The sequence below is a fragment of the Phoenix dactylifera genome, chromosome 13 (assembly GCF_051530095.1).
Source record: "Phoenix dactylifera cultivar Ajwa chromosome 13, Ajwa_hap1_PhDact_Kaust_v1.1, whole genome shotgun sequence".
Lineage (NCBI taxonomy): Eukaryota > Viridiplantae > Streptophyta > Magnoliopsida > Arecales > Arecaceae > Phoenix > Phoenix dactylifera.
This window is the reverse complement of record NC_143202.1, coordinates 22,826,930-22,849,094: the sequence shown is the minus strand read 5'-3', so window position 1 is coordinate 22,849,094 and position 22,165 is coordinate 22,826,930. Positions and strand designations below refer to the sequence as shown.

General features: G+C 42.1%; 1 protein-coding gene across 1 annotated transcript; it reads left to right on the top strand.

Annotated features, from left to right (window-relative positions):
* Positions 1-1,413: 1,413 nt before the first annotated feature.
* On the top strand, positions 1,414-21,964 carry LOC120112257 (furostanol glycoside 26-O-beta-glucosidase-like). Its single transcript, XM_088709727.1, has 13 exons — positions 1,414-1,525; positions 4,361-4,419; positions 4,512-4,587; positions 4,862-4,939; positions 5,027-5,114; positions 5,730-5,979; positions 6,364-6,479; positions 6,589-6,833; positions 16,216-16,219; positions 17,221-17,252; positions 19,516-19,617; positions 20,020-20,128; positions 21,656-21,964. Exons 1-13 carry the CDS (start codon positions 1,447-1,449, stop codon positions 21,822-21,824), a joined length of 1,407 nt encoding a protein of 468 aa, XP_088565853.1. The 5' UTR covers positions 1,414-1,446; the 3' UTR covers positions 21,825-21,964.
* The last annotated feature ends 201 nt before the right edge of the window (positions 21,965-22,165 follow it).

The window sequence follows — 22,165 nt, the reverse complement described above, 5'->3', positions numbered from 1 at the left end:
ATGTGAGAATGCATCAACAAATCCAGCTCTATATTCCAACTCCCAAGACTTGGACCAATTCCTCGAGCTAAACACGCAATGGCTGGCAATATATATAGATAGGCTCCTGCTTGCAGAGGCCTCCTCGTAATGCATTGAGCTCTGCTGGTGTGCATACTGCTGTCATGGCGCCTCCAGTAGAGTTTCCTCAGAAGAAGAGGAAAAGATCGGAACCTCCAACGGGGGTTCCAGCCAGAGCCGGCCCGAGCCTTAGGCGATCGAGGCGGTCGCCTAAGGCCCCGGGCCAATGGAAGGCCCCGGGAGATGAAGGGAGAAAAGAAATTGAGAGAGAGAGGGGGAAGTTTTTGGCACCGTGATCAAAAGGAAGCAAAGGCTCCTTTTAAAACGGAAACAGGAGCTGGCTACGAGTCTTCCCCCTTGATGGAAGGGAGGTGGAGAGTTTTCTAGCCTGCAGAGGAGCAATTTGGGAAGTTGGGGACAGTAGTTTTGTTTTGGGTGGAGAGAGAGAGAGAGAGAGAGAGAGAGAGAGAGAGAGAGAGAGGGATTTGGTTAGCTTGATACCCGCCTCAAGCCACTCTTATCTTTCATCCCTTCTCTTTTTTGGTTTTGGTCTTGGTTTTCCTTCCCTCACAATACTCCTGATCCACCTGGGCCATCGGGAAGAAAGATAGGGGGATTGGAGATGGACTTCTTGGAGGGTAGAGAGAGAAAAGGAGGGAAGAGGGGGGGGGGGTGTTGAATGGCTGCTGTGCTGTGATGCTGCAGTAGCTGCTTCGGTGCTCACCAAGTAAGGGTACTCACTTTGAAAGGGAGATGGTGGGATGGGATTTTTATTAATTAGATTGAGTGAATTTTCCATAATGCCCCTACTTTCTTTTATAGAAAAGGCCTGGACAAATTCTGCTCTTGCTTTACCATAATTTCCATAATTTCTTTATCTTGACCATGAAGTGCCATAGGATGATCTTTTCCTATTCTACTCTTACTTGACAGAATGAAAGTATTATTAAGCATTATCTCAGTTATTTAATCAGTTTCATGGCTCTTTTCTTAGATTAATTACTTTTCTATATTTTCATTCAAAAATTATATTAAATTGAAAAGACTTCTTATCTATTTTTATTAGATTCGTGTATCTTTATTGGAATATTATACTTGATTACTATCTATTTTTATATCATTTTTAAAAAATATTTTATACCTATTTAAAATTTTATTATTAAAAAAAAGGCCTCATCTATTGGATTCGCCTTAGGCCCCCAAATGTATTGGGCCGCCCCTGGTTCCAGCTAAGGTGACTTTAGGAAGGAGTAGCTTCCCTCCTGGTTTTGCCTTTGGTGCTGCGTCTTCTGCTTACCAGGTCTCTCTCTCTCTCTCTCTCTCTCTCTCACTCACACACACACACATCCATCCATGCCACTAATATGGGCTGTTTGCTGATGGGACATGGTGAAGGTGGAAGGAGCGTGGAATGAAGGAGGGAAAGGGCCAAGTATATGGGACACCTTCACCCATAACAACAAAGGTTGTCGCTTTGAAACCTCCACTATCATTTTTTTCTTTTTTTTGTACTTAAAAGTAAAAATCATATGAAACCATTGGAAGATCTAGGAAAAGAAAATGATTGCCCTGCAGGTGGACGCTTGCTACCCCAAAGACTAGGATAATAAATTGAAATTATAAGTCAACTATTAGTTTATTTCTAAAGTTTAAGGATAATAAGTCATCTATATATTAGTTTATTTCTAAAGTTTATAGATAATAAGTTCTGCAAACATGCTTCTACCGCTGCTCAAAATTCCTCTTTCCTTCCATAACTCGCCGTTGGATAGGTTATTCACGTATAATCCATTCATGCATTGAAATACGGCCAGCTAATATAACAATAGATTTTTTGCAAATATACCCTCCTAAATATTAGAATTTACGAGAATACCTCTCAAAATTGATATTTCATGTATACTCTTATAAAACACTCGTGTTGCATGTATATATATTTTTTTCTTTTTTCTTGCATATATACTTACACCATCTAATGTCGTTAAAAAATTAGCAATTTAAAATTTTACTTACTAAAATATCCTTAACATGCAAAAAGAAACATTTATAATATTATACATACAAATAGCAACTCTATGAGGGTATTCATGTAATTTCACATATTCATGAGGATTTATACATAAAAAATTCTAATTTTATTTTTGTCTATTTCAACTTATTTTAACACTCAGTTTAGTCTAGGGCTTGCTCCTCAATATTTTTTGTGAAAAAATTGCTCATAAAAAAGATAGATTAAATGATTAGATAACAAAGAGAGTTATGAAAGTTCTTTCACTAATCATGAGATTATTCTACTTTATTCTTCTTTATTTATAACAACTGTTATATCTTATTTCATCAAAAACTAGCGTATAATATTTATTGTTATAGATGCGTATGAGGGCATGATCAGAATATAGAAAGGGATCATAATCTCATAAAGGCATATGATAAATTACAATGATCAAGCTTTCTTGCTCCTGCTTATGAGTCTGAAGGATTTTGAAGTCCTTCAATGGTTTTGTTTGGGGATGATTGATATTGATCTTTCGTCCATGAGCACAACAAGAACAAGGAAGTTTTTGGCAAAAATATTCTAAGATATATTAAGATGATAGATGTCCTAAATAGTTGCTAAGATTATTGCAACTAATAAGTTGGTTTCTACAATTAGGGATGGCAAAATATATTAACCTGACTCAACCAAGCAATTTGGGTGGGGCATAGGTCAAGAAGTTCTTCAGTTCAGGTTGGGTATGGTTCAAACTCTTGACCGAAACCTAAACAGGTCGATATGGGTTAGAACTTTGACATGACTCAGATCATGATGATAGAGTTCTATTTGGATTAGGCGATATAAGTCAAGTTAAATCATCCATGTCTTTAAGTAAAGATACTGTGAGTGATTAATTTTTTAAATATTACAAGTCATGAAATATAAAGATTTAGATATAGTAAGTTGGGTTGATAGAAGAACAACCTTTGCATATTAGATTACTTTATGGGTCAAATGGGTTATGAGTGTCAACATATTAATGGTTATAAATCAAAGCTTCTTGACATGACATCAAGTCGGGTTAGCTACAAGTTTTCATATATTACCATCCATATCTATAATAACCAAAAAGAAGTTTTCTAAATTTTATATTCTTTTTTATGGAAAAAGATTTGTATCAATTTATGTCTAGCTAACACATTTATGGTGAGCATTTCAATTTAATTTCTCTTCACAGTTAGTTTGTGTGGTGCAACTCGTTAGTTTTATTTATGCACATAGTCGTATTTACTCTATACTTGTTGGCAACCATGTTGAAGGATTGAACATAAAGGGGCAGCCAATCAAGGATCATGCCTCAATTACTCCATGATTCTTTAATTGAAGGTTGAAGAATAGTTTCGGTCAAAGTATCTAGTACATGAGAATTAGTACTAAACTAATTATTTATTATTTAAAGTATATCTATCATTTTACGCTCAAAAAAGTGGTCTTTTTTTCGCACTTTTCATGCACCAGAGATTGGAGTTGTGCTTAGATTAGCTCTTGCCTTATAGTCGGTATCCATGAGGATCAACACCTCCTGATTAGTTCCATCTCCTCTTCAAATTCACATAACTAGAATATGGTCTTTACAGACATTTGTTGCACAAAGTTGGATACTTAATTTGCTTCCCTACTCATCTATAGTCCATAACTTCAACTAAAAGTCAAATAATCAAAAGAGATGTATAAGCTAAGTATTCAAACCTAAAACTGCTAGAAATGACCAACAAAAAAAAAGTTCGCTCAGCATCTCAACCTAGAGCATGAACATACGTGCATGCATGCATATAATATATGTACATACGTATATACATATACATACAGTACACACATAAACATGTATTCAAATAATCAAAAGGAGATGGATAAGCTAAGTATTCAAACCTAAAACTGCTAGAAATGACCAACAAAAAAAAGTTCGCTTTGCATCTTAACCTAGAGCATGAACATACATGCATGCATGCATATAATATATGTACATACATACATACATATACATACACACAATTGACTATAATTACACACATAAACATGTTTTTATACATTTAAAATTATTTTAATTTTAGCACCTATTCCCCTATGCAAAGACATACAGCAATAAGGGAACTAAGAAACTTTAATTTCCTGGTTATTCTCTTCTGCATGAGTAGAATCCTTGTTCAAATCTTTGTTGATGCTACATGGAAGGGTTGCTTTTTCCTTTTCTTAAATTAAAGGTTTGTCTTTGCATATTGGGGCAGAATCCTGGTCTCATGTCAATGCTTTCATGATATTTTATAGATAAAATTCAAGACAAAAGCACCGGAGACATTGCTACTGACTCATACCACAGATTCAAAGTAGGTATTGCGAAGGTCGACTTGATAGCTTTTTCCTTCCCAGTACTTATAGCACCTCTTAACTCAAATCCTTTTACTTATTATGGTCACAGGAAGATGTTAAAATAATGAAGGATATAGGTATGGATTCATACCGATTCTCCATTTCTTGGTCAAGGATATTGCCAAGTAAAGTTCTTATTCTGTGTTTCATGTCTATAGATATCAATGCTTCTTCTAGTTGTTAAATTCTATGCATAGCTATGGAGTTTGTTGAACTGAAGTGTAAGCTAACCATCTAAGTTGTCAATTATGAATATAGATTTTGGAGCACAACCAGCTTAGGTGTCGTACTTGCCTCCAAAATTCCATAAGAATTCTTTATGATGAAACTTACTTGAACGCGGAGGCAGTATAGCTTGCATCAATTTTATCCATAATCATGAGCATCTTAACCTTGCAGAGGGCACATTAAAAGATGGAGTAAACCCAGAAGGAATCAAATACTACAATGATCTCATCAACGAGTTAATAAAATATGGTAATAACAAGTAAAGATAATCTTAAATGTTTTTCATCCTTTTGCAAGTCTCGACAATTATATAATACTTTCGTGATTATTGTGCAGGAATAAAGCCCTTTGTCACCCTATTTCATTGGGATGTACCACAAGCATTAGAGGATGCATATGGAGGCTTCTTGAGCAGTCAGATTGTGTAAGTGTCTAAGTTTATTGACAATGATTTTTCTATTTTCATCATGTCATCACCCAAAGATTACGAACAGAACTAGTATTTTTGGTGGAAATGTGGACATAATTAATCTTAAATCTAACGTTCAATAAGGCTAAAACTTATATACTCAAATGGTGAAGATAAAATTAAAATAAATGGGGTACGATATGTCAATAATGGTAATAGTTACAAATAAGTTATTCTATTTAACACAATTTTTAGCTTTAAATTTAAAAAAGAGCAAATATTTCTTAACTCATTGTGATATTATATAATACAGGAGAATTGATAATGCAATTATTGCATCTGGATATATCTAGATAAGTGTTCTCATGTATCATGTTATAGGTTGTAGATTTACGATCGGTTTTTGTATTTTGATCTCCAACTATGAACTCATCTTTATTATGTAAAGGAACCTAATATGTATATAGTATATATTATTTTATAAAATTATTATGCTGACTTTATGTAGTTCTAATTAATATCACCCAAGTTATTTTTTTGTATAAGGTTATATAGATGTTATAATTATTTTGTAGTTCTCTTATGGTACATTTTTTGAACTCTTCATTTTTTTTCTCATTTTTGTCTTAGGAACGACTTCAAGGATTTTTCAAACATATGCTTTGAAGAATTTGGAGACCGAGTTAAATACTGGATCACTTTAAATGAGCCATGGAGTTTTAGTACTATGGGATATTCTTTTGGAAAGCATGCACCTGGGAGGAGCTCTAAATTATTCGGATCTCCGGAGGGTGACTCAATGAAGGAACCATATATTGTTGCTCATAACCTTATTCTTTCTCATGCAGCAGCTGCTAGGCTCTACAAAAACCAATTTCAAGTAAGATGAAATTAAATTTTGTGATGATTAATTATTGCATATTACATATGTACTTGCTTTTTAATTGATAATGTTGTTTTTGAATATACAAAAATTTTGAAATAAATTGTATCCATCAAATAAGTTCTATAAAATGATATGAACCATTTCAAAAATATAAATTATTTAACTTGTCATATTTACTAACATTCCAATCAGCTATTGCATGGGTGATTCTACCTATTGAGAATGAACTCTATTACTTTCTTACATAAAATATATAAACAATTATACATTACTTTTAAATTGATTGGAATCCATAATATTTATTTAATTTTTAATTCATTTTTATCGTCTACATGCAATTTCGAACCTTATTAATACCAGCTATGAATTGTATGTTAGGCTAAACAACAAGGTGAAGTCGGAATTACCCTTTTAAGTATGTGGTTTGAGCCATATTCAAAATCGTATCAAGACAAAGAGGCTGCAAATAGAGCCATTGAGTTCATGCTTGGATGGTTAGTGAAAATATAAATTATCATCATTATAATTTCTATAAAAATATATTAACATGTACATGGTATACTATTTTTCTAACTTTCATCTTAATTTATCAAATTTACACAGGTTCATGGATCCATTAGTCTATGGAGATTATCCATTCAACATGAGAGCATTGGTTAGGGAGAGGCTTCCTTTCTTTTCAAGCGAGCAGTCAGAGATGATTAAAGAGTCCTATGATTTTATTGGAATTAACTATTATACTTCTACACATGCACAAAGTGTTCCAATCTCACAGAACTATTCGCCTAATAGTGACTCATATGCCAAGCAACTTGGTATCCTTAGTGACTCATATGCCAACCAATATGGTATGTCAATTGATTGACTAATTTAATAAAAATATTTTTTGTTCGCAAGTTTCTTCTATATTTATTTTTTTATTACTTTTAGAAGGTTTCATCATCCAAAATGGCTTTCCTTTCTACTCCGAAGTTTGAATGTAAACAGTAAAAAAAAGTGAAAAATTTTGATCTTTTTTGGTTTTCTCAAAGTTGTTAATCATTTATTTTACTTCTTGGGGTTTAAATACATATATTTTGTGCCTATTTGATTTCCTATGAAAAGTCCATCAAACCCTCATCCCTACATATGTTAGGTTTTTGCTTGTCCTTTTCTCAAAAAGTAAGAAAAGCCCCTGCCCGTCCTTCCCACACCCCCCCCCCCCCCCCCCCCCCCCCCCCCTCTCCTGACTCTATGATTTTTATTAGAAGATAATATAAATTGCAGAAAAGGAAAGAGAGAAGGATACTTCAATCAACATAATAATCTAAATATTTGATAGTTTCTTACTTCTATCTTTTTTAATTACGGTGATGTCTCCAAATTAGTAAAATTGTGATATAACATATTATCAATAGTTTCATATTTATTTTCAATATGTATATAATAAATTGTAATACTAAATGCCTAAATGGCTGAATAGATTAATCATATATAAGAATTTTAGTTTCCATTTAATTTCAGCTATTAAATAAAATATTTTTAAATGATAAATTAACAAATAGAAAAGGATATCAAGTATCGAATAATTAAATTTTTTAAGTGGCATAAGTTGAAGAATGGTAGATATTTGAAAATGGAATGTGTCCCAAACAACAAGGATGGATTATATATTTAGATGGCCTATCTACTATTTTATGGTTTAAATATTCTCAAATTATACATCATATTCATTATATATATATATATATATATATATATATATATATATATATATATATATATATATATATATATATATGTTACGGGGGAACTTAGCCACCATGCCCCACGTGACCGGCACGCGCGCCCAGGAAGACTACGGCAGCCCCTTGATCCAGCAATCCGACCCCGAGTCGGACATCTTCGGCTCCGCAGCCCGACCCCGAGTCGGCTGCCCCTTAATCCAGTAATCCGACCCCGAGTCGGACATCTTCGCCTCCGCAGCCCGACCCCGAGTCGGCAGCCCCTTGATCCAGCAATCCGACCCCGAGTCGGACATCTTCGTCTCCGCAGCCCGACCCCGAGTCGGACATCTCTCGACAACGACAGGCTATTCCCCAGAGGCACGCCGCAGCCTCCTGCTCCACTACTCCCTGCAACGGTTGTATCTGGCGCTGCTCCACGATCCCCTGTAACAGCCGTACAAGGCGGAGCTCCACTACGCCCTGTCACGGCCGTACCCAGCGCTGCCCCACGACGCCCTGTAACGGCCGTGTCAGTGGCAGCTCCATCGTGCCCCACGATGACGAACCCCCCTGAAAGACCCCCCAGCCTGGTATATATGCGGCTGGGGGAAGAAGGGGGGGTAAGCAAGAACTTCCAGAGCATTCTCCTACTTGCTACTATTATCTTTCCTTCTCCTCCAATCTCCTCTGACTTGATCGTCGGAGGGCCCCCACTACCCCAGTGGTGGTGCGAGGCTTGCTTGCAGGTTTTCCGGTGGAAAGTGGAGCGCAATCAACACCAACCAAGGCAACCCAAACGGAACCCCGTTCACACCGCTGTGCCAATCGTTCTCGGTTTGGACCACCAGCAACAGTTGGCGCTAGAGGAAGGGCACCGAATCTCAGAGCGATCGTAATGGCACGGCGAGGTGGTCGTGGAGCTTCCAATGCCTCCGGTCGCGGGGCCTCTCGCGCCTCCGGCCGGGAGGCCGCTGCGTCTCCAACACATTCTCAGCAACACTCCACCGTTCCACCCCCCATTCAGATGGTCGAAGCCGCTCAGTTCGACCAGTTAGCCCAGCAGGTTCGCACCCTCGCGGAGGCAGTGCAGAACCTGCAGGGTGTGATGTCTCGGGCGCCGCAGCGGGCCCAGGAGCCGCTGCTCCCTGAGCGCTCACCTGTCCTCCTCAACCCGCGCTCCTTCCTCTCCCATGGGGAGGAGCGCCGGCGCGAGGAAGATTCTCGAGCACGGTCCATTCTGCCGGGACCTTCCCATCGGAGCTGCGCGGGGTACGAGAGGCGGGCCCGGGCGCGTTCCCAGACCCTCCAGTCCTCAAGGAACCCGCGCTCCAGTCGGTCCCCCTCTCGGTGCACCTTGTCTCCCACCCATCGGTCGCGCTCCCTGGACCGGCGGGTGGACGATCTCCACCGACAACTCCAGGTCCTGAAGGGCCACTCCAAAGATCCCTTCGCCGACTTGGAGATCTCCTCCCAGCCGGCGCTTGCCTCGAGGATCCTGCGGACCCCGAATCCGCCGGGGTTTAAAATGCCGGCGATCGAGCCCTATGACGGGGCGGCGGACCCGCGGGATCACGTCGAGAGTTTCAGGACCCTTATGCTCCTCCACGGAGCATCAGATCCTCTCCTCTGCAAGGCCTTCCCGGCAACCCTCCGTGGCCCGGCAAGGGCGTGGTTCGCCGGCTTGGAGGCTAACTCAATCCAGTCCTTCGACCAGTTTACTCGCCTCTTCATCACCCATTTCGCCGTCAGTAGCCGGCGGCGACTGGTCTCCGACTCCCTCTTTGATGTCCGACAAAACGAGGGAGAAAGCTTGCGGGATTATCTTACCCGCTTCAACAAGGCTACGCTGGAAGCCCGAAACCCGACCATGCAGAATTACGTCCGGAAGGTGCAAGCACTCATTTCCGACCTCGGCAGTGTCGACATCCAGCAGGTCCCAAGAAGTGAAAATGCCAGGGCCGACAGGTTGTCCCGCTTAGTGAGCGCAGACGCGCACAACTTGTCGAGGGCGATCTACCTGGAGACCCTGGATGCCCCGAGCATCGGCGAGGCTGGAGCGGTGATGGCGATTGATCCGGAGCCGTCTTGGATGGACCCGCTTGTCGCCTACCTCGCCGAAGGGATCCTCCCTGAAGACGAAGATCAAGCTCGGCGACTTGTTATGAAGTCCGCCCACTACGTACTCTATGAAGGGAGGCTGTATCGGACCTCGTTCACCGCCCCCCTCTTAAAGTGCCTCCGCCCCTCGGAAGCGGCCTACGTCCTCGGCGAAGTCCACGAAGGCGTTTGCGGATCACACTTGGGGGCTAGGTCCTTGGCGCACAAGATCATGAGGCAAGGCTATTATTGGCCTACCTTGTTGGAGGACTCAAAGGATCATGTACGGAAATGCGACGCCTGCCAGCTCCACGCCAACGTCCAGAGAGTCCCTTCTGTCCCCTTGGCACCAATCACTGCACCCTGGCCCTTCGCCCAGTGGGGAATGGATATCCTCGGACCATTCCCCGTCGCTTCAGCTCAGCGGAAATTTTTGATTGTTGCAATCGACTACTTCACCAAGTGGGTGGAGGCAGAGCCGCTGGCCACTATCACGGAGGCGCAAGTCCGAAAGTTCGTGAAGAAGAACATCATTGTCCGATTTGGGGTACCTCGGGTCCTCATCTCGGATAATGGTCGACAGTTCGACAACAAGCATTGAATCCGGAGCCGATCCAGCTCTCGAGGCGTATCTTCCCGCGATTTCCTAAGCGTTATTTTCCTTAATCGCATTCTTTGTGCAGGACACTCCGGGTGGCCTGTACCCCTAGGTCCACATATCTCCGCTCGCGCCCAGCCCGCATCCGCCTCGAAGAACGCGCGTATCGCGGCCGCTTAACTGACACTCCTCGCAAGCAGCAACTGGCGATCCGATTTCCCAGGTAACCCCTCAATTAGCATTTAATGCCCATCTGGTGTTCCCCAGGCGACGCTTGGAGAGGAGGAGAAACACGATCGCAGCTGGCCACGGAGAAATTCCGTCGGGCGGCAAGCGACAGGCGCACGACCAGCGAGCGGAATTTTCCGAGGCTCGGCCCTCGGATGCCAGGCTAACCCGATGATCATCCCGGGAGCAGACTAGCCTGAAGCCCCGACCGGTCGCCTCGGCTTGCGCCAGCCTTGGCCGACCAACGAGCGGAATTTCCCGAGGCTCGGCCCTCGGATGCCAGGCTAACCCGATGATCATCCCGGGAGCAGACTAGCCTGAAGCCCCGACCGGTCGCCTCGGCTTGCGCCAGCCTTGGCCGACCAACGAGCGGAATTTCCTGAGGCCTGACAACCCTCAGATGCCAGGCTAACCCGATGGTCATCCCGGGAGCAGACTAGCCTGAAGCCCCGACCGGTCGCCTCGGCTTGCGCCGGCCTTGGCCGACCAACGAGCGGAATCTCCCGACGCTCGGCCCTCGGATGCCAGGCTAACCCGATGATCATCCCGGGAGCAGACTAGCCTGAAGCCCCGACCGGTCGCCTCGGCTTGCGCCAGCCTTGGCCGACCAACGAGCGGAATTTCCTGAGGCCTAACCCTCGGATGCCTGGCTTAGCGCCGGAAGAATTTCCTGAGGCCTAACCCTCGGATGCCTGGCTTAGCGCCGGAAGAAGTTCCTGAGGCCTAACCCTCGGATGCCTGGCTTAGCGCCGGAAGAAGTTCCTGAGGCCTAACCCTCGGATGCCTGGCTTAGCGCCGGAAGAAGTTCCTGAGGCCTAACCCTCGGATGCCTGGCTTAGCGCCGGAAGAAGTTCCTGAGGCCTAACCCTCGGATGCCTGGCTTAGCGCCGGAAGAAGTTCCTGAGACCTAACCCTCGGATGACTGGCTTAGCGCCGGAAGAAGTTCCTGAGGCCTAACCCTCGGATGCCTGGCTTAGCGCCGGAAGAAGTTCCTGAGGCCTAACCCTCGGATGCCTGGCTTAGCGCCGGAAGAAGTTCCTGAGGCCTAACCCTCGGATGACTGGCTTAGCGCCGGAAGAAGTTCCTGAGGCCTAACCCTCGGATGCCTGGTTTAGCGCCGGAAGAAGTTCCTGAGGCCTAACCCTCGGATGCCTGGCTTAGCGCCGGAAGAAGTTCCTGAGGCCTAACCCTCGGATGACTGGCTTAGCGCCGGAAGAAGTTCCTGAGGCCTAACCCTCGGATGCCTGGCTTAGCGCCGGAAGAAGTTCCTGAGGCCTAACCCTCGGATGCCTGGCTTAGCGCCGGAAGAAGTTCCTGAGGCCTAACCCTCGGATGCCTGGCTTAGCGCCGGAAGAAGTTCCTGAGGCCAAACCCTCGGATGCCTGGCTTAGCGCCGGAAGAAGTTCCTGAGGCCTAACCCTCGGATGCCTGGCTTAGCGCCGGAAGAATTCCCTGAGGCCTAACCCTCAGATACCTGGCCTAGCGCCAGAAGAATTTCAAGAGTCGGGAGTCAGCGAGACGCTACCAAGAGTTAAAAAGAAGAAGGACGAAAGTGAAATGAAGAAACTCTATTTGCATTAACTTTCATTGTTTCAGGGCCGAGACCCATACAACTTGGCAAAACGCCAACACACAAAGAAAAGAACGAAAATACAGAAGGTCAGCTTGGAGGAACCCCCGGGTCGGGAACGCCGGGCACGTCCGCAGGGGGTAGGGAGACGGTTGAAGAAGCAGCAGGCAATGGCGCCGGAGGGGAGTCGAGAAGGGAGATCCCACTCAGGTCAATTTCGGGGTACTTAGCCGACACCCTTGCCAGGCCTTCCTCGAAGCCTAAGACAAAGGAGTCGGACCCCGCGTCCGACATGTCACGGACGAACTCGTCAGACTGACGATAGGCCTGTACCGCCTCCGACATATCACGGGTGAACTCGGCGGACTGACGATAAGCCTGTACCGCCTGACGCCCGATCTCCGCACTCTTCTCGGCCAGCGCCGCCTCTGCCCGCTCCATAATCTGAGCCTTCGCCTCCAAGACCTTCGCCACAATCCGGTCGTCCGCCTCGGAGGAGACCCTCAGCAGATCAGCCTGAGCCTCCTTGTACTTCGCCTCGGCAGCAATGCGAGCAGCCTCAGCCTCCTCCAGGCGCGAATGAAGCTCCTGGTCGCTCGCGCGGGACTTCTCCAAGGCCGACTCCAATTCGCCCAGCTTGGCTTCAAGAGACCGGGTTCGGTTGCGGGCGTTGTCGGCTGACCGCTGGGCCTTCTCCCACCTCTTTCGGTAGTCGGCAGCCTTCCGGGACTGCTTCTCGGCCCGCTCCTCCGCCTTCTTGATCTCGCCCTCGAGACCCGAGGCAACCTTGAGTTGCTCCTGAGCCTCCAACAGTTGCTTCTCGAGGGTGACGAAGCCGAGTGCCCGCTCTTCGGCCACCCGGAGCCTCATCTCGAGGTCCCTGGTCGTCCTCCCCGCCGCAGCCTGACCTCCCTCCTCTACTGCCTTCAGTTGGCTCTCGGCCCTCGCCAGAAGCCTCGCCTGTTCCTCGTAGCACTCCTCCAGGCGGATCATGTACTGGGCGAGCTAAGAGATAGGAAAGACGAGGGCGTCAGGCGGGGATCAATAGAGCCTATAAATGATGAAAGCGACCGAAAGAACACTCACCGACATGAGACAGACGCAGCTGGCAGCCCCAACGTCAGGGACCCTCATCTCCCGGACCTGCCTGCGGTCCTTCTCCAGCAGTACCGTCTCGATGAGGTTTCGGGCGCCGGCGAAAGTGAAGGCCGACCCCGACTTCTCCCCGGAGTCGGACGGTGGTTCTGCAGCCTTACCCTTACCCATCGCTTGGGGAAGAGTCATGCTGACCATGCTCGGGGCGGGGACCGCCCCTGGAATTGACAGGGTCCCGCTCGGCCGGGGCCTCGGCGCGTCCCTCCTCGTATCATCCGGAGCCGACCGAGTCGAAGGCTGGGCTGGGGACCGATCACGTCCGACCCGTCCATCTCGGGCGCGCCCGGGTGATGCCTCCGGAGAAACGGTAGTCTCGGCATCGGATGGCTGATACAGCGTCAACTCCCGGTCCGCGCCCGCGGCGTCCCCCTGATCGGTGGGTCCGGACCCGTCTGTCGGCGTCGGAGTCGCCTGCCGGCGGGACTTCTTTGCCGGTGGGGCCCCGCTCGGAGGAGCTCGTTTCTTCCTCCGGACTGCTTCCAGTAGGGACGTCCTACCAACAGCCGTTGCCTTGTCCGACCGCATGACGTCGTCGATCTCTGCAAAAAGGACGAGGTGGTCGGAGGTTGAGAAACTGAAGGAAAGAACGAGACGAAAGAGGAGAAAAGAGCTAAAAAAGAAATGGTGGCGGGCTCACGGTCAGTGGGGACCGAGCTCAGACCAACGTTCACCAAGGTATCCTCGGAAATAAGGCAAGCCACCGGGGGGAGCCGGCCCTCGGCAACCAACCCCTTCAAGACGGCGACGCCATCGGATTCCTCCCTCGACAACCTCGATAGGCCAATCGGGGACTTCATCGGCGTCTCCCAGGTTGCCCTGATTCCCCAAGAGGGATCTACATCAATGAAAAAGAAACGCTCCTTCCAGCCGTGAATGGAGGAAGGAGCCTCCTTGACGAGGCCGCACCCTCGCCGCGCTGCAAAGCACCACCACCCTTTGTCCTGGGGGTGGCCGCTCAGGCCGTAGCATTCCCAAAAGACATTCAGGGTGGCGGGAACCTCGTGCATGCGGCAGAGAACCTGGAAGGCCGTCAGGGCGCGCCATGAGTTCGGCACCAGTTGCGTCGGCGCCACTCTTAAACCCCGAAGCACCTGCACAACTAAGTCCGAGGGGGGAAAGCGAAACCCAGCCTGAAGAATGCCCTCATTGATGGCGACCTTCCCTGGAGGAGGATGGGACATCCTCTCCTCAGGCCCCGGGAGCGTAACATTGCAGGCCTCGGGAAGGTGGTATCGAGCCACGAACCTATCTAGGTCTTCAGCGACCAGCTCCGACTTAATGCGGTCTGCTCTCACTTCGCCCATCCCTAATGGCCAGTGAATCTACGGTCAGGACGGGGTCAAGAAGGGGGAAAGGACCGGAACGACTGGAGTACCCTAATACAAAAGGAGAAAGTATGGAGAGCCTTAAATTGAAGAATGGGGCAACTCACCGGAAGAAAAGGAAGAACGGCTCCGAGAGCGTCAAAGGAGGAGCAAGCGAACAGTCCGACGGCAATGGCGGCAGCGCAAAGGAGAAACTCGGAGATGTCTGTAAAGAGAGAGGCGGACGGAGGAGGGCCCCCAGTTAAATAGGCGGAAAGGTGGGTGACGCCACGGTGAGGACGCCTGGCTGCCGAAGGGTCGCTCGCGCCCCAAAGGCGAATCGACGCCATTAAGGAGGGATGTCCGCCGAAATCCTCAGACTGCCAGGTCAGCAACAACCGCCATACGCCATAAAGAAGGCGGGGAGCTCGAAGCGCGCACGCCTCTCCGAGGAATGGCGGCAATCACGAAGCATCACTCCCTTCACCCGTTCCCCTTCTGGTTCCAGGCTCGGAAGTGGGGGGCTACTGTTACGGGGGAACTTAGCCACCATGCTCCACGTGACCGGCACGCGCGCCCAGGAAGACTACGGCAGCCCCTTGATCTAGCAATCCGACCCCGAGTCGGACATCTTCGGCTCCGCAGCCCGACCCCGAGTCGGCTGCCCCTTAATCCAGCAATCCGACCCCGAGTCGGACATCTTCGCCTCCGCAGCCCGACCCCGAGTCGGCAGCCCCTTGATCCAGCAATCCGACCCCGAGTCGGACATCTTCGTCTCTGCAGCCCGACCCCGAGTCGGACATCTCTCGACAACGACAGGCTATTCCCCAGAGGCACGCCGCAGCCTCTTGCTCCACTACTCCCTGCAACGGTTGTATCTGGCGCTGCTCCACGATCCCCTGTAACAGCCGTACAAGGCGGAGCTCCACTACGCCCTGTCACGGCCGTACCCAGCGCTGCCCCACGACGCCCTGTAACGGCCGTGTCAGTGGCAGCTCCATCGTGCCCCACGATGACGAACCCCCCTGAAAGACCCCCCAGCCTGGTATATATGCGGCTGGGGGGAGAAGGGGGGGTAAACAAGAACTTCCAGAGCATTCTCCTACTTGCTACTATTATCTTTCCTTCTCCTCCAATCTCCTCTGACTTGATCGTCGGAGGGCCCCCACTACCCCAGTGGTGGTGCGAGGCTTGCTTGCAGGTTTCCCGGTGGAAAGTGGAGCGCAATCAACACCAACCAAGGCAACCCAAACGGAACCCCGTTCACACCGCTGTGCCAATCGTTCTCGGTTTGGACCACCAGCAACAATATATATATATATATATATATATATATATATATATATATATATATATATATATATATATATATATATATATATATATATATATATATATATATATATATATATATATATATATATATATATATATATATATATATATATATATATATATATATATATATATATATATATACTGATTTTATATAAGAGTATTGCATGCTCATATTTTGGAAGCTAAAAAGGTAATATTTATAATATCAATATATCTGCTTGTCTAACACTATAGCAAGGTACTTGAAGAGATGAGAAGATAGTATAAATTTTCCAATTATAACTTTTAGTCATTAATATTCATGCCACAATGTATTGAATATAACTTCAAAAAAATCTTAATTGCTTATGATCATGCTACTATTAAAAAAAAAAATATCTATAAATAGGGTTTGCTACCAAAGAAAGTGAGCCTTCATGACTGTGGATTGCTTATGTTCTAACTTCATTGAGTGACATGAATCATCAACATAATATTATGATAATTATTCTTTACTATTATTAATTAAATATTCAAAGTTATGGATATTATATGCTCAAGTATCTAAGTATTAGATCTGTAATCTATCTTCTATTTTTGCATTGTTATGTGAACTTTTCTTATCAAAATTTATTTTTGAATTATTTAGTTTTCACTTGACTTTCAAATATTATATATATATATATATATATATATATATATATATATATATATTAAGGCATTCAATAAAATTTAATATGTTATTATTATGTGAGACTGTTGCTAATAAAAATAAGATTGTCTAGCCTACAATCACAATCTATAATGGATGAGTATATGTTCATTTAAGAATTAAGTGCCCCTTTTTTAGATAGAAAATAAGTTCTAAGTTAGGTATTCTTATAGTTTATAAGGAATTACGGTACTTTGTTAGCATATTAAATTTTGTATTATGGTTATGGGAACTTTCAGAAATAGACATGGTTATGTTTAGAAAATACAACCATGGAGTTAAAACTAATATCTCAATAATTATACGAAGCTTATCTTGTTAAAACTTGTCATCTAAAACACTAACATATATTATTACTTGTTCTATTTTTTGTGATATTATCTATATATAAGATAGGATGTTACTTATTCATGATAGTATTTAGAACTTAAAGTTTAAAAATAGTCGATGCAATGCTTCTTTTATGAAAAGAATAATCATTTGAAGTAATTTGAAAGCCATATTCTTAGTCACTTTTCTAATAATTATACAATTTTTTTTTATTGCAGCTCTAAAAGATGGTGTTCCTATTGGACAATTGGTAAAACAACATCTTTCTTTTTTAATTGTTATTTTGCCCTGCAAATGAGTTAAACTTGAAATAGTTATACATTCAATCCCAATTTCTTTTAGTAAGTGAAGAAATTCCATCTTCTAATTCACTTAGAATATGCATGGCCAATATGCTATTTTCTATTAAAGGTTTCTCATACTTGGCATAGCCCGTATTTGGATGATATAATTAGTTAAACTAGTAAATAGAAAATGATAACTCAGATTTTACAAATGGCAACTTAGACTTCCGTATGTCTTCCAGAATACTATTATATTTTAATTTTTGACTTGGGCTAAAGACCGGAGATCTAACATTGATGGTACATCACTAAGCTATCTATAGCAAAAAAAAAAATATCGCTAAACTATGGAACTATAAACTTTCAAGTCTAAATCTTATATTTAACTCATATAATGTCACTACATAATTTTTTTTCTAAAATAGAGTGATGAAAGTTATTTTTCTCCTTCAAAGGCTAATGGAGAAATATAAATAAAAGACCAAGATCTCTATATAGTTTTTATTGATTTAAAGAAAGCATATGATATCCTAGAGAAGTCTTACAATGAGTGTTAGTGAATAAAAAAAAATGTTATATATTTTAATGTGATCAAGGGCATGCATGATAGAGTGGTTACTAGTGTGAGAGCTATTGATGGTAATACTAATAAGCTTCTAATTATAATAGGTTTACACCAAAAATCTACTTTAAGTTCTTACCCTTTTGTGCAAGTTATAAATAAGCTTACTAAGTATATTCAGGGTAATATTCCTTAGTGCATGCTATTTGTAGATGATATGGCCTTGGTGAGTGAAGCTAAGGTCATGATGAATCATAAGTTGGAATGATGGAGAAGTGTAATTAGAATCTAATAATTTTAGATTAAGTAGAACCAATATGGAATGCACTGAATACAATTAAATTAGTAAAATTCAAAATAAAGATGAAAGTAAAAATTGAGAATCATGAAGTTTCCACGAATGATCATTTTTTTGGTAGTTAAAGATCGACTATTCTTCAGAAAGGGGAGATTGAAGAGAATGATATTCATAGAATTAAAGCAAGTTTGGATAAAATGGAAAAGTTATCTAGAATATAATATTGTCATAGGATATTTGCCAAGCTGGGAAAAAATTATAGAATAACTAGATGACTAGCTATGCTTTATGGAATAGAATATTGAGTAATTAAAAATAATATGCGAACAAGATGAATGTCATCAAAACAAAAATATTGAGATAGATATCTAGTAATACAAAAAATAAAAGAATAAAAAATGAAGTTATTCATAAAAAGATGAAGGTACCATCAATTAATGACAAATTGAGAGCAAGATAATTTAGATAGTTTGGATATGTATAATAATATAAGACAAGGGATGAACTGGTATAAAAGAGTGATTATATATATATATATATATAAAAGATAAGAGGAAGAAAGGTAGATCAAAAATCACATAGTATAAAGTAGTAAGGAAGAACTTGACATCTCAATGTCATTTTAAAAAAATAGCCTTAAACTGAGCAGAATGGAGAAATAGAATTCATGTAGCGACCCCGACTAGTTTGGGATAAAGGTTTAGTTGAGTTTAGTTGAATGGAATAGAAACACAATTCATATAAAGGATAAAGCAATGACATGAAAGTGTTAGAGGCCAAGGTACATATCCAATTTAATACTTGAAATGATAGTTGATAGGGAGAAAATGACTCCATGGATCAACATTTTGTAATTTTTCTATTACTAGTTGTAGAGTAAATTGATATCTCTCTTGTATAATTTTTTTAATTTTTTGGTAATGTCAATTTATGTAATTAAATTAAATAGGGGGGTCCAAAAAAGGAACTAACTTACTTTTTAACTTATAAACTATAATTTATTTACTAATGCTAAAGTAGATGATAGTTTCTTATCAAACCAATATTCATAAAATTAAAAGGCATAATGTCTCCAATCTTTGATGATCATTTGGAAATAACAAAAAGTGGATAAGTTTTGAATCAATATATACACGAATGTTGATAGTTTGTCATTTGATTTATGTATACTCCATATATTGTAAATTGAAGGTAGTCATAACTTAGGAAATATAACATACTCCCTTTGCTCTTATAAAAATTCATATTTTAAATCTTTAAATATTTTATTTGCATGTAACATTATATTTATTTCTCATTATTAAGGATATATTCATTTAATATTATTTGTATGACCAAGATTTCATCTAATGCACTTTCCTTCTTGCAGGATGGTATACATGGATATATGTCTACCCTCGTGGAATAAAAAATCTTTTATTATATACAAAGAGGAGATATAATGACCCAAAAATATACATCACTGAAAATGGTGAGTAATTTTACAATGCAAATATGGTTAGATATAAGGGCATATGATTGGGCAAAAATTAATTAAAGTTGTTTTTGTTGCATGTGTTATGCTTTTTGGTTTGCAAAACAAAATCTTCTGTCAATAGAAACTAAAATAAAAATTATAGGTAAATCTATGATTAACCTATTGCTAATTTTCGAGTTGCCTTAGAGCACATTTTATGTAGAACTACAAAACACTGTCTTTCATTGCATATTTTTTAAATACTTATAAATAAATAGAATCATCAGATCAAATTTATGAAAACTTTAGATAGATTTGGAATACGAAATGATATTCTTCCTTTACTCCTCGATGGAGCATAAGCCTCTTATCTCTACTATTTTTCTTATTGTTATAAATGAAACTCTCTTTTTACAGGTACTTGTGAAATAGACTATTCAAATCTAACATTGAAACAGGCACGTGATGATCCACATAGAATCAATTACCTCTCCGTCCATCTTGCTCAAATTCGTGAAGCCATACAGTAAGTCAACATATCTTAGATGTGACTTCACCATAAGCTTGGTGAAATTGTAATGATCTCATACATGATATTTCTATGAACTATTGCTTTCATAAATATGCAAACTTTAACAAACAAAAGATGGTTAATATATATAGTATGTACATCCAAGAATAATATAATTATACTTATTAATAAGCCTTCAACATATATAGAATAACAATACTATCTTTTTTTCTTGATATGTAGGACCAAACAAAGTTTAGCTAAACCACCATAAAATAATGCCAAGGGCTACTATGTAATTGGTATTCATGATTAGTATAAGTGAAGCTATTGCATACATCCTTGTGATACAAATTACTTGTACAATAGATAGTAAGGTAATTAGACTTGTGTAGACATGTGTTGAGCCCAGCCTATTATACAAGTAATTTATATCATAAGCCAATAGAAAAACTACAAGTAATTGATATTGAGTTCATTTATATCCAAAGCTACTCTTGGATATTTATAAATATAGGTCTAGCCCAGCTTGCAATTTTATGATTTTGCTGGTTGTACTGGCCCAGCCTACAAATTCCATAAGATTTTCAGTCCATTCATATGTAGCCACGTTGGAGACTGGAAAATGGAAAAAAGGTGATCATATAGGGGAGGGTTTTCCATATCTTTTTCAAGTGATTCCTTGTTGATTCCATCAGATACATATCGATTTCTTTTCAATGGATCTAGAATAAATAGATATCTTGTCTCATCAATAGAAAGAAATGGGAGGTTTATCCTATTTTTGAAAGATTTCCTCTTCTCTATCCATTCCTACTCTATCGATCTTTCTGAACAGATCGGCCCATCTATTAATCGATTTGAAAATAACATTCATCTCACTTTTCGTTCATTTCCACCATACCATAATCGCCGCCACAATAAGAAAGAAATAAGCAAAACAGTTAGAAACGCTCGTTTCGCCATGCCCAACATTTCTTATTCACAGAAACGCCAACAAAATGTTTCGATTCGGACGTCGTAGAGCTGGTGTTGTTGTCTCTACGTAGGGCCATCCCCCACTCCCGTACCAGGGCACTAAAGGGTTTTACTTTTGAAACAGGCGGCTGTATTTTGCTGACATGCTTTGGTCTTGCTTGTGCGCCCATAGCTCAAAATAGGTAACCCAATGGCCGCTGCCTATAGTTGTTTTACATCAGACTATTAGAATTTAATCATATAAGTAATTCAATACTATCTTCTACTGCTTGAATCTTAATCCTATATTGCAAAAGAAGTGTAGAGTATACTGCACAATATGATGTGATTACCAGCATAAGTTATCGCCTGTGAACTTTGGTCCATTAAGACTAGCATACATACTTTTTTTCCTACAAACAGAATGAGGTTCTAGATTATGACTAGTGCTCATTGTTCAGATTTTGAGATTTTTTTAAAATAAGAAAATCATACGTAAAATAAATTCATTTAAATTAATAATCATTTTGCTGTAGAATTTCACTTTATTTGATTCTCTAACCATTATCTCTTTATTAATTGTAGAGAGGGAGTCCTTGTGAAAGGATACTTTGCTTGGTCTCTTACGGACAATTTTGAATGGGACAAAGGCTACACCCAACGATTTGGGCTAACATATATCGATTATGATGATGACCTCAAGCGCTATCCAAAAAAGTCTGCCGAATGGTTCACTAGGTTCCTTTATTCCTAAACTGCGTCTCATTAAAACCGTCCACCTTCTATGGGCTGGCTCTAGTTGGGTTTCTTTCTACAATTGGTTCATGTTTCAGTGAAGATTAACTTCCCGTAGTAGTGGTGTGCTGAAATAAAAGAGTAGCGTTTAAACGTTTATGAGATTTGTTCGTCACTTTTATGCAATGCATACTACTACCTTGATGGTAGATTATCTGCAATTGTTTCCTATTTTTTAGGAATTCCTCGACATATAAAACTCTGATTGCATAAGTAGCATATAAACAAAAGAAATCCACCAAGAATGGTCCATATATAGAGAGTTTTTTTTTTTATTAACCATTTAAGGACGTCAATGTA

Bases quoted from the DNA above. Each gene is read 5' to 3' on its own strand.
- LOC120112257 (XM_088709727.1), top strand. From the start codon at position 1,447: ATGGTGAAGGTGGAAGGAGCGTGGAATGAAGGAGGGAAAGGGCCAAGT. The intron at 4,588-4,861 runs GTAAAGTTCTTA...TTAACCTTGCAG, and splicing joins TTGGTCAAGGATATTGCCAA to AGGGCACATTAAAAGATGGA. The intron at 6,480-6,588 runs GTTAGTGAAAAT...AAATTTACACAG, and splicing joins ATTGAGTTCATGCTTGGATG to GTTCATGGATCCATTAGTCT.